Source organism: Syngnathoides biaculeatus, chromosome 8 (genome assembly GCF_019802595.1).
Source record: "Syngnathoides biaculeatus isolate LvHL_M chromosome 8, ASM1980259v1, whole genome shotgun sequence".
Lineage (NCBI taxonomy): Eukaryota > Metazoa > Chordata > Actinopteri > Syngnathiformes > Syngnathidae > Syngnathoides > Syngnathoides biaculeatus.
In genome coordinates this window covers 290,389-306,309 of record NC_084647.1, presented here as the reverse complement: position 1 = coordinate 306,309, position 15,921 = coordinate 290,389, and the positions used below count along the sequence as shown (strand labels likewise).

Sequence of the window (15,921 nt, the reverse complement as noted above, 5' to 3'; positions counted from 1 at the left end):
CCACAACTCATTATTATGACCTCAATCGTTGGTTGGCAAGGAAGAACTAAACTGTTTCCATTGCTTTACAACAAGCTGATGTCCATCTTATATTGTCGAAAAGGATCTACTGTCATATTAATGGCTGTTACATAATATATTCTCGATATTTTATCAAACATCCAACAGTCTGAATAAAAGGATTGTGACAACACAGATGCAAGTAAATCTATGTAAACCATTTGCAGGATTCCTGAATTAGGTGGACATACAGTAAAATGTGATCTAGTCTTCATTATAGCTAAGTCACAAAACTTGACAAATTGTTTATAAACATTTTCCCTCTTTGGCTTGTCTCATCAGGCATCGGCACAGTGCATCATTTTTTTCATGTATGCCTATCTCCTGGATCTTCCTCTTGAACACCAACAGTCTTCATGTCTTCGCTCATGACATCCATCAAGCTTCTCTCTGGTCTTCTTCTCGCTCTTTTGCTTGGCAGCTCCATCCTAATCCTTCTACACTCCTCATGGCCACACCACTGTCTTATAAATGTTGCCCTCCATCCTAGCAGACACTCTTCTGTCACATAACACACCAGACACTTTCCTCCACCTATTCCAACTTGCTCGGACCTGTTTCTTCACTTCCTGACCATACTCACCATTGCTCTGGACTGTTGACATCAAGTATTTAAAGTGCTAATCCAGAGGAAATGTATTTTATATGTCTATCATAAAAATGAGGCTAAAATGTCATTAAAAAAATTAAAAACAAATTCTGAACACAATAGAAATGAAATAAATGAGCATCAAAGTCAGTCTCGAGATTTTGTTCAAAATGTCGTTTAGATTCGGCAAGTTCCGGTTCTCTCCAGAAGGTGATGTTATACCAAGACAACATTTAGCCAGAGCTAGCTAGCAAAGATGGTGAGGAAGTGGGTTGCATATAGCTGTTCTGCATCAAACGCCGACAGAGTCAGTTTACATGAATGGCGGAAAAATGAACAGATGGGCATGTTCTAAGCGTTTCACGGAGGACTGCTTTGAAAACCCGGTGCAGCGTTCACTTGGCTTTGGTAGCAAGTAAGTACATACGGCTTCAATTGTTTAGTATTGACAAGTATCTACCTTGTTTTAAATGTAAGTAAAATACCGATACAGATATATATGTCAGTTAAGCCGTATCCATGTCATGTTTAGGAGGTGGCGGAATTTGGACAATGTATAAAGGTAGTGTACTCTTGATGCTGAGGTCTTCCTCAAATTCGACTACAGCAGAGTGTGCTCTTAAATGTTCGGTGGATTATTTAAAATACGGGCTATATGCATCGTGAAACGTGAAATGCGCTATAAACAATGGACATTACTCTGATCTGACAAAATATTCCAACTTGAAAATATGAATTAAATGTTTTTTTGTTTTATCTTGTAAAAGGCCAAAGTTACTACCTCATGCCTGTCCAACTATCCAATCGTGCCTTTCACCAAACAAAGAGAATTGTAACCCCAAAACGTAAAGGACGAGTTTATGAAAAATGAGAAAGATTAAGAGTAAATTTAAAAATCCATCATGTTACAGTTTTCTTGTACATGTAGTCCTCAGAACTGTGAATAGGGAGGCTCAGATAAATTTTATAAATCTGAATTTGAATTTATTTCCATGCCTCATATGATTGTTGGTGTGATATGGTTTCCAAATCCATGTTAAAAAAATACTACACCTATCAGATGAAGGAGTAAACCAGGACAGCATTATCTGCATATGTATGAAATAATGTAATTTCCATGTTTCAGGGTATGTGGAATGCCTTTTAAAAGTGCTCCGGACCCACTATGTGGATGCGGACCTAATGACTTCCTTTGCTAATGCCCAAGCACCACCACCTCTCAGCAGCCAGTAAACAAAACCAAGCAAAGACCAGGCTTTTCGGGATAATTTTTCAAGATTTTCAAATCAAAGCTGGTGAAATGATACGTTGTGAAAAAAAAAAAAAATAAAAAAATACTAATTTGAAGAAGCCAATTTAAAAACCGTGTCCGGTTTGTTAAAGTGAAACTAAATTCTAAATTCTATCTTGATGGAACTTCAGCAGCAGAAGTTTTATGTTACAAACTTCTGACGCATGCTGATTAACCAGTCCATGTTGGATGATGCAAAAAATTAATGCATAAGTATGGTTTGTTCAATACTGATTTTCTCAACTTGTGTGAACATTTGTAAATATGACCTCCATGGTGAAAGCAAGGTGAGTTGGCATACTCTGGATTTGAACTCTCCATCTCCTAATGACATTTTATGGAATGAAACAATATCATATTTAGCATGTGCCTATTCAAATGTTTATTGAATGATGGTTTCACCTTCAGTAGTTTGTAAATAAATAAATTGATTTAGAAAATTTTTCAGTGCTGTGATACTTACAGATGATATCACAAATTCTTCAACCATTTTGCTCACCGTACTCTAATTACAGTCAACTTGAAAGGTAAAATTTTGAACCAGAACAACAAGAGATATTTTAGAGTCGAAATGCAATGTCCATCGATTATTACTCAAGAATCAACACCCACACTTTAGTTTTCATGCAAAGCAAAGGGTAATGTTCATCAGCTGGGCATAAATCCTATGAACACGGCATCATCTTCAAGTCCTGGGGTTGGGAATGCTGCTGGGATTCATTGCACAGCACATGATGGTATAACAACCCTGTTGCTCTTGCCAAGAGGCCCCCTACACTACCTCACCAACTGTCTGTAGGCCACGGGGGATTTCTTTCATGTCCTTCTCCCATAATGGTATTGAAAGACATGCCAGGCTGTCTCCAATACAAATGGGTTTAGGCTGACTGGGTGAAAGCCTTCGTGGTTAACAATGCAAGCCCAGGCGGTTCCATCCAACTTCCGGGCGGTTTCTGTAGTTTCCATACAGCAGCGCCATTCTCTCTGGGAAGGCATTTGCTGGCAATTTCCATATTTACACATGGGTACAAAATATAATCAGTTTATGTTATTTGGTTTGTTTTAAGCACAAAGTTGTATTTCATTGCTATCTTTTGCTCACCAAGATAAAGCTGAAATAATGTCGCTGTGGCGTAAAGCCCCATCATTTTTTCATTCATTTAAAAAAAAAGTCCCCTTATGTCCTTCTAATACAGATACAAATTACATATTTCTATGTATATGGCTCTTAGCTACAAATACTGATCATTTAGTTTAAATAATGATAATCACTGGCGAAATGTAAATGTACTGTACTATCCAACTCAGAGCGTACTATAGATGTGATTTTAAAACGCAGAACTACACCAAAGGTTTCGATTTTTGTTTTACGCCTCGCCTACTCAGTCTCTAGTACAACAACAATAAACGATTCCGTGTTGTGTGCAAGCAGCATCAGATGTTAAAACGTGTTTGAATTAGATTATTTCATCAACAAGGTGTACGTAGATTTCTTGAGGCACCTACCAATCTATGTTTTGGGTGTGAAGTTCCACGTCAACTTGGTCAGGTCTGGCTGAATCCTGTACTTGTGTTGCATTCGTCAACTCCGGTTCGAACATGTAAGGTTAAATTACATTTGTTTTTCGAACATGGGAAGCATTAGAAAATTCCTCCTCTTCAGTTCCTATCTCTTCTACAGAGCATTCCATAAAAAACATCTTCATCAATGCTGTCTATCGCCTCGAGATCCCACTTGCAGCGTGTATGATTTTCTTTGTAGGAAGCCATTTTCTTTACTGGGGCTGTCTTTATGTGACGTCACACGGAAGCAGCTTCTGCTGGGTTTAAAACAGACGTGGGAGGTATTCGGATTCCACAGAAAATGTGCAGTTTGGGGCTAATTTATTTCATTTCTGTTGTGTTGAGAATTTTTAAAATATTTTTTCATGAAATTTTAGCTACATTTGTATGATAGACAAATAAAATACATTTCCTCTGAATTAACTCTCTAAAGTCCTCCACCTTTTCTATCTCTTCTCCAACTCTTCCCTCTTACCCCTCTCATTCATGCACATTCTCTTACTTCAGCTAATTTTTATTCAACTTTGCTTGGTTTTGTATCTTGTGTGCATCCATTTATCGGTGAAATATCAGGAAAAGTGTTGAAGACAAACATCAGTAACAGGCAGGTTGTGGCTGTGTGAGCCTCAGAGAGCCACATAAACACAAGTAATTGACAGCTGAAGGTTCTGTGCCGTTCTCTTAGTCCTGCAGCTGGAGGGCAAGTTTTATTTTTCATGATTTGGGAGCCCCATATTATGAAATTGGTGAGTTTTTATTTTTAATCCATTCAAAGTTGGCATACTTGTTAATAACACTGTTCTCTGTGGTGCGTCAGTTAATTTAACATGTTTGGGGCATTTAAAGTAACACTGTTTCACAGCAATTATATTATATCCAATTTAATTTTACACTACATGAACTCCCTAGCATTGTAATACTTTGTTGGTTATTTTCTATACATTGAGTATATTCTTCTATTCCATTGCTACTGTCTGTAATTAGGGGGTGACAGGGAATTGTTGAGCTGTAGAAATACTCTCCATGCACTTCGTGTCTTGATTGCACAACAAAAGACAAAAGTACAGTGCATTTTTGCTTTTAGGTAACAATGATGTTTCTACATTCAATTGGGTCTCAAAAAATCTGGTCTAGGTTCCTTTGTTGAGTTATTCATTGAAATGTTGAAAGCATACAGTTTCTTTGAAAATGAACATTCACATCAAAATATGATGAAAGCATGGGATCTTTTGAAAGAGGTTTATGGAGCCAGCTGTAACATCTTGGTCTGTACGTTTTGGGAGGAGAGGTTTGAGTTCTTTGGTCTGGAGAAGGCACAACTCAGTTACCACTGACCAAAATCAGTGGTACAAGTAGATTTATTTGGAATCTCTGAAGACTCAACTTTTTGAAAGACTTCATTAAACTTTGCAGGACTGGCAAAGTATTCAGATAAAAAACACATCCCTGAGCATTCGCCACTCGTTAAAGCCACGTCCCAAAACAAAATTGGGACAAAACGATAACTCTACTGGCAGCCACTCAGCACGGGCACTCTGGGATGAGCGAAAATGAAATTGATTTGAAAATCCTACGTTGGCCTGGGATGGAATAGAAAGGATTAATGTTTGATTGAACTAATACCGTGTCCCTCCCCAGTTCCACCCACACCAAACCACAACTGCTTTTCTTCCATTTCCACAAGTCTTGAATGGTGCATGTCCTGTGACAATGAAATTTATTTCCACTTGATTTCTGGTATTATCTCCATTTTCTTATATCTGTACACTGTGTGTGGAGGTAGAATTAATCAACATTTCATCCATCCATCCATTCAGTTTGAACACCCCTCCCACTAAAAAAAAAAGGAGCAAGAGTAAGACGGAAACAGAGACATCGAGAGAGAGAGAGAGAGAGAGAGAATGATCAAGTAGAAATAACGTATAAATGACTATTGACTTAGAAAGATATTAAATCAGTTTTATTGACAGAGAGAGTAGTTCTGCAGTCCACTCAATGACTTTTCTAATTGTTTTGCTTGATGAGAGGGGATATGATTGAATTTTTGAATCAATACAACTGTGCTAATCATATTAATCATGTTTTTTAAATGACAAAAAAAATCCAGTTTTTGTTTCTCATTGTATATTGCAGCTGTACCTAATAGGAATATGATTTAAAATGTACACAGACAACGCAAGAACTCTTCTAATCCAGTTATGTGCTGTACTAATCAAAACCCAGTGATATCAATTGTCTCCTAGAACTCTCACTACTCACCTTGACCTCCTCTAGTGATCCCATCTAACTATCATTCCGTACCAATGTGATGTGTGACTCATGTAGAAAGGGAAAAAAATAAATACATACATAAATAATATCTGAGGAAGGTTTTGATGCAAAGTATAACTTCAGGGTCATCTCTTTAGCTGCAATGAATAGGTGTACTTTTTTAAAAGTACAGGAATTTCATCCAAGGTAGAAAGTAGCCATTCAAGGCAGACGTTAGCCAAGCACAGATGGTCTGAAGAAAAAAAAAAAGTAAAAATTATGTTACATACTCTAACCAGTTGCTCCACCATGCTGCCGCAACTAGTTCATTTGGTTTAAAATAAAAATACTTAATCAAGATTACCTTTTGATTTAATTTTAATTTTTGGACATTGTTTAGATTGTTTTTTTTAACACAAGCTTAGCTAGAATACCAGTGCACAAATATTATTTGGCATATTCCCCTGTATACAGCCTGGATATAACTTGAAGTATTTCTTTATTAAATATCATAAATACACTATGTGCATGTTTTGATGATGTTGTAAGAAGCGCCTTAAAAAACAAGAGCTGTTCTGAAACACTGTCTGTCAAATGTCCTGGGAAACAGGTAGGGATTTCCACATTTCTTATAGTGTATTTTAAAATTACCTTGATCAAAAAATGAAAAAAATATATTGATATATTATGTTTTGTCCATATCACCCCCCCCCCACTTCCCAGGTGTTTTAAGAAAAGGCTTCGGATATTCTCCAGACCACAAAACTCAAAGGAAAATCCACTTAGATCATACCAGTTGAAATCACTTAGTTTTGAGGCTGTGGGGGCATTTTCGTCTCACGCAATTGAGCCGTTCTTCCCTCTGCTCATATTTACAACCCTGAGTAGACCTTTTGTTACGGCGACCACCAGGGGTGGAGCTAGCATGTGGTAAATAGGAGAGTGGCTACTCTCGACATGACATATGACACGACTTGACATACCGCCACATCGAGCCAGTGGTCATTCTCTTTTTCTGTCGTGCAGCTGTTATTTAGCAGCTAATCATCATCACAGTCCGATCAGCTCCAGCGTACGCTTTGATGATGCCAAATTTAGTTGGGTGTCCCTGAACGTCGGAGTCCTCCTCCTCCACATATTCCAACGCATTCCTCCCCATTGCTTCGAGTGTTTAGCTTGCCATTTGTCAATTGCAATATCACATTTGGAAGCCCTTACCGCAGATGGGAGTAACCACACCCCAGTGTCTTGCTTGAGCTTTCGGTATGTTCGGTTAGGACTCAACATGTATCATAAAAACCTAATTTTTAGCTAAACTATCGTTGAAGACTTGCAGGAAGTTACGTGCATGTTTTATATAATATAAACAATGCAAATAGGAATTTTAACTGACCCCATAACATGTTTGTCATTTGACCTTTAAAGCATCTTGCACAGAAATATAGTATGTCCTTCAATGCTCTTTGAAGTCAGACAATGGGGCTTTGTTCAAATAGTTACATAATCCTATGATGTTAAGATGTCCATAAAGGCTGCTTTCTGAAGCAATCTTGATTGTCAGATTAACCTATTGATAGCGTGCTTGGGAGCAGAGTTCAGAGGTTAAGAACATCTTAATCTTTACATCCAAGGCTGATTTACATCGAGTTTGAGGCGAAATTAAATTATAAAAAAGGGATATGCATACAAAAATATGTAAAAAGTCTAATATGTAAAAATTGAGAAACATTTACATGGGTCTACACACATTACAATTTACAGTTAATAGTTCCTAATACAACTAAAAATAATACTTTTTTACAGTATGTTTTTCACACTTTAATTTATAAGGTGACACATTAAATAACGCAGCTGTTAATTCAATCAGGCCTGACCAACCCTTGGCTCTCGAGCCGCATGAGGCTCTTTGACCGGCTTTTCGCAGGTCTTATGTTGACGCTTTTCTCTACTGCCCCAGGGAACGCAGACACACTTGGAACAGCCTAGACAATTTCCCATTATGAAAATGTGCCATAACACTTCAAATGCAATTAACAGAACAAATCCGGATGGAATTTAATATGTTTTCACAGTGGCAGAATATTCCTTTTCCCAGAGTGGTCAGAACTGAAATTTTGTCATGTCATGAATGCGAACGTGTTGGGTTGTCCTCTGTTTGCACAATCTCTGTCTTGATGAAAACGTGCGATGAGAACATTGTTTATACAAGCAATATGACGGCTTCCCACCAGAGCTCGTATTTGATGGGGGAACTGGAGTTTATGCCATCTGAATTTGGACAAGAGGTGGGTTACACTTTGGACTGGCACAGGGTATTACTGAAACCAATAATTAAATAAAGTTGCAATGTATGTATTGCAACGCAATGTATGATGAGTAAAAGTATCTATTCTTACACTCACTAACAACCTCTGATGTCGACTTGGGTAAAGATTACCTTGACACCTGATTTAAAATAAATAAATACATGTATAAAGTTATATATATATATATATATATATATATATATATATATATATATATATATATATATACGCAGGCACGGGGAGAACATGCAAACTCTGCATAGGCAGGCCTGGGATTGCACCTGGGGAGGTCAGAATTGTGAGGACCATGCCATCCAACATACATATACACACACACCACACACACACACATATATATATATACATACATACATGCATACATACACACACACACATGTGGAGTTTTCCAAAATTACTTTCTAAAAGTCAATAGAGTCCATTATATTTAGGTATAGATTAAAAAAAGATATTCATTGTACAGTCATATACAGTTACATAGGGTGGTGAAAAAAGTATATATTTACATTTCAATACAATATTCAATATCTAATGTTACACATTTATCTACTGATAATTACAGTAATATCTGCCCCCAAACAGATTCTTGACCTCTTCGCGGGAGTTTGCCATTTTACAATCGTTAGTGTAACATATTTGTTCCCACTGCACCAAACATCAGAAACAGCTGGCAATAAGTTTGTTTTAAATTAAACTAAGAAAAAAAATGTCAACTACAAGGGCTAGTCACGCAGCCGCTTTTAAAAGAAAAGTCATCACTGCTCCCGAAGAAGTGGGAAACTGTGGCTGAATGGAATGTGAGATTGTGGAGGATGACGAAAGAGAAAATAATGCATCAAAAAGCAGTTTTAGGATGTGGGAGAGTTGCACAGTTCCCAGAGATGGAGGATGAGCTGCTACAGATTGTAGCCGAACGGAAGGCAAGAGGGTGCACTATTAGCACAATGGAGCCTTGCCTCAAAGCACTGACAATAATGAGGAATAAAGGGAATCAAGACTCTTAGGATTTAAAAAATGTTTCCTCACTAACGACATTGGGGGCACAGAGGATGACATACTGTGGGAGGAAAATGGGATCACTGTTCATGATGCAATGTAGGAGAAAGCGGAATTGGACCAAGTCATCAATGATGAGTTCTAGAGTGATGAACCAAAGGTAGCTGCTATGGATCTTTCTCAGACTGGAGATGAGTGAGATGCTTCTTTTGAAGACTTTGCCAAGGATCTGTCATGTAGTGGATAGACTGCACTATCCACAAACGTTTCATGCATGAATATTTAATATGAAAAAGGTTTCTTAATTTAACAGTGTTAAATTGTTTATTGACTCTTTAAGACTAATACTTAACAATATTAATAAAATGGTAATTATCATTGAGTATGTATTTTAGTTGGTTGAGGGATTCTGTCCTGACAATTCTAGGGGACATCATGCGGATGATACAAAGGTGGAGCCGGAATTTGCACCCTGGTCCTCAAAACTGTGGCCAATGCAAGTGGAAAGAGCTTTGGCTTCGCAGTACTGTGGGGTTCAAATCCATGTCAAGGCCCTGTTTGTTGGAGTTTGTATGTTCGCCCCGTGTGCGTGAATTTTCTCCCAAATTCCTAAAACATGCAGTAATTGGAGACTCTAAATTGCCCCTAGGTGTGATTGTGAGTGAGACTCTTGTCTGTCTCTATGTGCCCTGTGATTGGCTGGCAACTGGTCAAGGGCACACCCTCCCTCCTGCCCGATGACAGCTGGGATAGGCTCCAGCACTCACGTGACCCATGTGAGGATAAGCGAAAATGGATGGATGGATATATCTGTTGGATGTCGTGTGACAAGAGTGCGAGCTTGACATGAACAATGAACTATGACCATGTGTGGAACTTTTGTGATCTTTGATTTATCTACAGCTTGTTTACAAGGAATACAAGGTATGTAATTCTTTTGTTCATTGGACATTTGTGTCAAATAAATGATTGCCAATTATGTGTTTGTTGATATACTTTTGTTGTCGTCACATTTTTCCATATATGAAGTGCAGTAAGGCCATTATGAACATCAGTAAAAAGCGTGGTTTCGTGACCTGTGTAGATACATACTTCTATGTAACGCCTCATAAGAATATTAATGATGTGACACTTTTTTCAACGACAGCTATGCAGTTCACAATTTGAAATAGTTTCCACGTATCTAAAAAAAGTATTTGACATTTTTTGTGTGTGTGTCAAAATACACAGGAAGGATGACAGCACAATTAACATAAACTGTACTTGTCACACTATGGGTGAAATCACTCAGTTTTGGGGGACTGTTCTGTGCCAAGTACGCCTCCCAGTGTAACTGGGGTTGGAGCTAGCGAGACGAAACGAAGACTATGATGTGTTGACAGTTTAATGCAGTTTACGCCTCGAGCAACTATTTTTTTTAAAAGCAACACATTGAGTGACTTTTGTTGGAAAATTTTAGAGAATCTCATAGCAGCAGATGTTCACCCCACAGCATTCAGACTGCAAATGAATTGCCAAAACAAGGTTGCTTGATTTCACACATGGCTTGTGGGAAGACATTTCAGCGATCCAACCATTTGTATACAAATAACAAAAAAGTAAAATGTCCATAATTAATCCCATTTTTGTGTATTTCTAATTATCTTATTTATATGTAAAATGTTGGCAGGATCCATTCCTTTGTGCACTGAATTAATAAAGAGTCAATCCCAGTGAAACGAAAGAAAAAAAAAATGCCTGTTTTGTAAAAACCAAGGAGTATAATAAACTATTTGGATTATTGTAGGTCAGACTTCTTTTGATCGCAAAATGTCATTTTTTATGAATGGGAAATGTACAAAGCTGTGTGCTATGCACCACAGCTTTATATCACGTTTCTGCACTAGATATTTTTTTTTTTGTCTACATGACTGGGCAGTCCATGCAAATTACAAGTGTGTGTGTGTGTGTGGGGGGGGTGTTCAGCCTGGAAAAAAAAAATTCTGGAGAGGCTAGAGTAAGGTTGTCAAGATGCATGACAGTCAAACTTAGCAACATTTGGATACATTAGGGAAATACTACTACAGCCAATACAAATGTCAAGTTTATTAAACATTTCATATGCTTGATGTTTTCATTAATTTATTGTAACTGAGCCAAATGTTCTCTTCCACAAAAAGGGACAGAATTTTGCTAATAAATTACATTTTGCTAAAATGATTTTTATATGAGAAAGAATAAATAAAAGTTCATATTTTCAACATGTTCTTGAAAGTATTTTCACCCACACCCCCCTTCCCAAATTGAATTGTCATTATCTATAGCTTTTGGCCAATTACTGAGCTGGTCCGGCCCACTTGTGACCTGCGGCCCAAAATAAATTTGACATCCCTGGTCTAGCTCCTTCCAGAATTTCGCTTTCACCTCTCAGTCACGTCCTCCCTGCAGGGCATGGCCACAAATTACATTATAGAGTGAAGAAAATAAGTATTTGAACACCTTGCTATATTGCAAGTTCTCCCACTTAGAAATCATGGAGGGGTCTGAAATTTTCATTGTAGGTGCATGTCCACTTTGAGTGAGATAATCTAAAAAGTAACATCCAGAAATCACAATGTATGATTTTTTTAATGATTTATTTGTGTGATAGAGCTGCAAATAAGTATTTGAACACCTGAGAAAACCAATGTTAATATTTGATACAGTAGCCTTTGTTTACAATTACAGAGGTCAAACGTTTCCTGTAGTTGTTCACCAGGTTTGCACACACTGCACGGGGGATTTTGGCTCACTCCTCCACACAGATCTTCTCTAGATTAGACAGGTCTCCTGGCTGTCGCCGAAAAACATAGAGTTTCAGCTCCCTCCAAAGATTTTCTATTGGTTTTAGGTCTGGAGACTGGCGAGGCCACGCCAGAAACGTGATATGCTTCTTACGGAGCCACTCCTTGGTTTTCCTGACTGTGTGGTTCGGTTCATTGTCATGTTGACAGACCCAGCCACGCCCCATCTTCAATGCTTTGACTGAGGGAAAGAGGTTGTTCCCCAAAATCTCACGATACATGGCTGCAGCAATCCTCTCCTTAATACAGTGCAGTCGTCCTGTCCCATGTGCAGAAAAACACCCCCAAAGCATAATGCTACCACCCGCATGCTTCACAGTCAGGATGGTGTTCTTGGGATTGAACTCATCATTTGTCTTACTCTAGCAGGGGAACCTTCCGTGCCATGCATGATTTCAAACCATGATGTCTTAGTGTATTACCAACAGTCACCTTGGAAACAGTGGTACCAGCGCTTTTCAGGTAATTGACCAAGCCCTGTTGTGTAGTCCCGGGCTGACTCCTCATCTTTCTAAGGATCATTGAGACCCCACGAGGAGATATCTTGTATGGTGCTCCACTCTGATTGAAATAGACTGTCATGCTTAGCTTCTTCCATTTTCTAATGATTGCTCCAACAGTGGACCTTTTTTCACCAAGCTGCTTGGCAATTGCTCCATAGACCTTTCCAGGCGTGTGGAGTTGTACAATTTTGTCTCTATTGTCTTTGGACAACTCTTTGGTCTTGGCCATGTTACAAGTTTGAGTCTTACTGATTGTATGGGGTGAACAGGTGTCTTTATGCCACTAAGAACCTCACACAGGTGCATATAATTCAGGATAATACATCTCGTGGAGGTGGACTTTTAAAGGTGGACTAACAAGTCTTTTAGGGTCAGAATTCTAGCTGATAGACAGGTGTTCAAATTATTATTTGCAGCTGTATCACATAAATAGTTTTAAAAAAATCATACATTGTGATTTCTGGATTTTTTGTTTTAGATTATCTCTCTCACAGTGGACATGCACCTACAATGAAAATTTCAGACCCCTCCATGATTTCTAACTTGCAATATAGCAGGTTGTTGAAATACTTATTTTCTTCACTGTACATAACACCCTCAATTGCAGGTTTCACCGTCATCACTCCATCTGACCCCCTTATAAGTTTCAAGACATTTCTCTTCCCATCTACACCATGGTAAAATGATTTGAAGCCTGAATGAAAGCTGGATTCTGGGCTTACTGGCTTTCAACCTTCTCCTGGACCCACAACGTATATTTCTCCTAATCATGTCAACTAACTCCCTAGATTCTTGTTATATAATAATTGTAATAATGTGTCACATATATTCTGATAATTAGTATACTCATTTTAAAACAATCTAAAATGTGTATTCCATCACTGAAGTCCACTGTCAGCACATTTCCGGTACATATCAGGTTTGAGTACAATTATAGTTAAGCAAAAAAGAAGTGTCATGTGGTGGGTGGTGTTATGGGAAGTTACGGAGGTCTGCAGTAAGGGGCTACAAAGTGTCCCCCCCAAAAAATGAAAAAAAAAATCATCATTCATACTGTGACCAGACGGATAGTTTACATCACGTGGTTACTCACATCTGCCGAGTAGAGTTGACAGCTTGCATTGTCTACGATGTGATTATGTGCGGCATTGCAGAGAACAATAAAAAAAAAAAAAAAAAATCCATGTAACACGTAATACGAATTTGAAGATAACTTAATAATGCAAATAATAGATGGTGATAAAATAAAGTTTGTAGTGTACCACATTCATTCAAAATTGCCAGAGCGTTTTCTCGCAGATGCTGTTGTTTGTCAACCACTCACAGTTAAAAAAAAAAAAAAAAAAAAAAAGGTAATACAGAGCTTGCTTCGCTGTCCATACAACAAGAATAACATCTCAGAGACGCACAAACCACGTCACTTTGGACACTCGTCGAGTCAGAATCGACTCCAAATTGAGTGGTTAGCTTGTTGTTTCAAAATGTCAACAGTGCTCACTTTCACTTCCAGCCCATCAGTACGGAGAAAGGATGCTGCTAAAGTTGTAAAACGAGCCTTGTTTACCTTATAATGGCTGTGTCGCCCTGACGGACCGTGATGTTGTCGATGGCCATCTGCATATCAACACTCCGGACGGGGAATCCTGTAGGCAGAAGACAGAGCAGCCTGAAAAACGAAGCCTGCAACTGCCTCCAACACGATTTGCGCCCGACGAGCATTTTTCAAAGCTCTGCAGCGCGCAGTAGATCCAAGAGATGGAAAGAAACTAAATGAATCGAAGTAGTTTTCCACTCGTCTTGGGTCCGACGCAGTCCAGTCAAATACTTGTGGGTTGAAATGTGCAGTGTTGTGGTTGCACGATGGACCAATGTGGCAAAGCTTTCGCCTTCCAAAGTGCTGCGATTTCTCTTAACCCCCCACCCCCCCCTGTCGGTCTCTCTCTCCCTCCCTCCCTCTCTCTCTCTATTTCGCTCTCTGTTTATCAGCGCTTGACTGTGATGCACCCCATTTGTTGTCAGGACAATAGCACCCCCCGAGGTCCCTTTAAGTAGCACACGGGACAAGGACTGGCCAATCAATAGGAGTTTATAAGTTACACATGGCATCGCTTTTTTTTTGTTTGGTTTATAGTACCTATAAAGTGAAATATTATTATTTATTTAAAATCCATTGGACAATTTTTAAGGATATTTTCTTACAACATGCAACAACTAATTACTATGTTCATCTGTCAACGACTTCGGTCATGGCGGTGCCGTGTGCATTCACGGACACCTTAATGTCGACTCACTCACCTTACTGATAATGCGTCTATTTTGTATCCACTGTAAAGAGTCTTTGAGTGCAGGGAGTGGTCTGGGTTGGTCGTGGCCACCCAGGACTGAAACTTGCCCAGCCCTGTTGCTCGTGTTGTTGCAAATTTTCTAGTCTAGAATTGCGTTTCTTGGAGAGAAGGAATGTTTCTAAGAAACTGCAAGACACCATGGAAACAATTCACCTACACACACTAGCCTACATCACTCATCCATCCATTTTGTGTTGTGCTTATCCACTAGGTTCCTGGGTCTGCTCGAGCTTAACCCGGCTATTTTCGGGCGAGAGGCTGGGTACACAGAAATAAATCATTCACACTTGCATTTAAATCTATGGACAATTTAGATACTTGTTTAAATATTGCAGTTGTTAATATTGTTTTCAGAGTGTGTAATATCCTACAGTGTGAACTGTTTTGAACACAATTTGTGCCGAGCACGAGTGAAGAAAATTTTTTTCTTTTTGCTTCTTCTGATGCAGCTAGGGCATGTGTGGATGGATTTAAGGATATAAGCCTTTGTGAAATGGGAAAGTAAATTGGGAGATTCTTTAAATATTAAAAGCTACTGAGACTGATACAGTTATAACCAAAAAAAAAAAAAAAGAGAGTAATTTAATTGGTGTGGGGAATGATGCAAGCAACCCCTAAAACTTTGAAGTATTTTTGGTCTCATTATCTGCACGGTGTATTTATATATTAGTTTCTTTTGACTCACGACCTACTTGTTTCCCTCTCCACCATTCCACTTGCAGGAGGATAATTGAGCTGAAGCAGTACAACACAGAGGGGAGGAGGCTCCCCAAGGTTGTACACTATGTCCTGTGGTAGAACGTTTGAGCTGCCAACAATGATGATTGCGTATAAGTCATCACTGAGTCCATTCTCACCTCCTCCATCACCAGCTGGCGCATGGAGGCAAGTCACCCTCTGTGTAGCGAGAATAATGTGCTGAAGTCTGCACGTCTGTAGGGCCTTAGGGCGAGCAGTAAAGATCGTGATACTCCTTCACTTCCCGCTGGCAGAAGGCTAAAGTACTTCAGGACATAAAATACACACTCCTCTTGTTAACCACCTGATATATATATATATATATAATATATATATATATATATATATATATATATATATATATATATATATATGTGTGTGTGTGTGTGCGTGTGTGTCATTTTTGAGTGGGGAAACATTTATATAAACATTACCCATAT

At 38.6% G+C, this 15,921-nt stretch overlaps 1 protein-coding gene across 1 annotated transcript in view; it reads right to left on the bottom strand.

Annotated features, from left to right (window-relative positions):
• The window catches only part of lsamp (limbic system associated membrane protein), a 161,676-nt gene extending 147,340 nt beyond the window's left edge, over positions 1 to 14,336 (bottom strand). Inside the window, exon 1 of the mRNA XM_061827933.1 lies at positions 13,963 to 14,336. Coding sequence (XP_061683917.1) covers positions 13,963 to 14,117 — 155 coding nt within the window. The 5' untranslated portion in view covers positions 14,118 to 14,336. The remainder of the gene's footprint in view (positions 1 to 13,962) is intronic.
• Between the last annotated feature and the right edge of the window lie 1,585 nt (positions 14,337 to 15,921).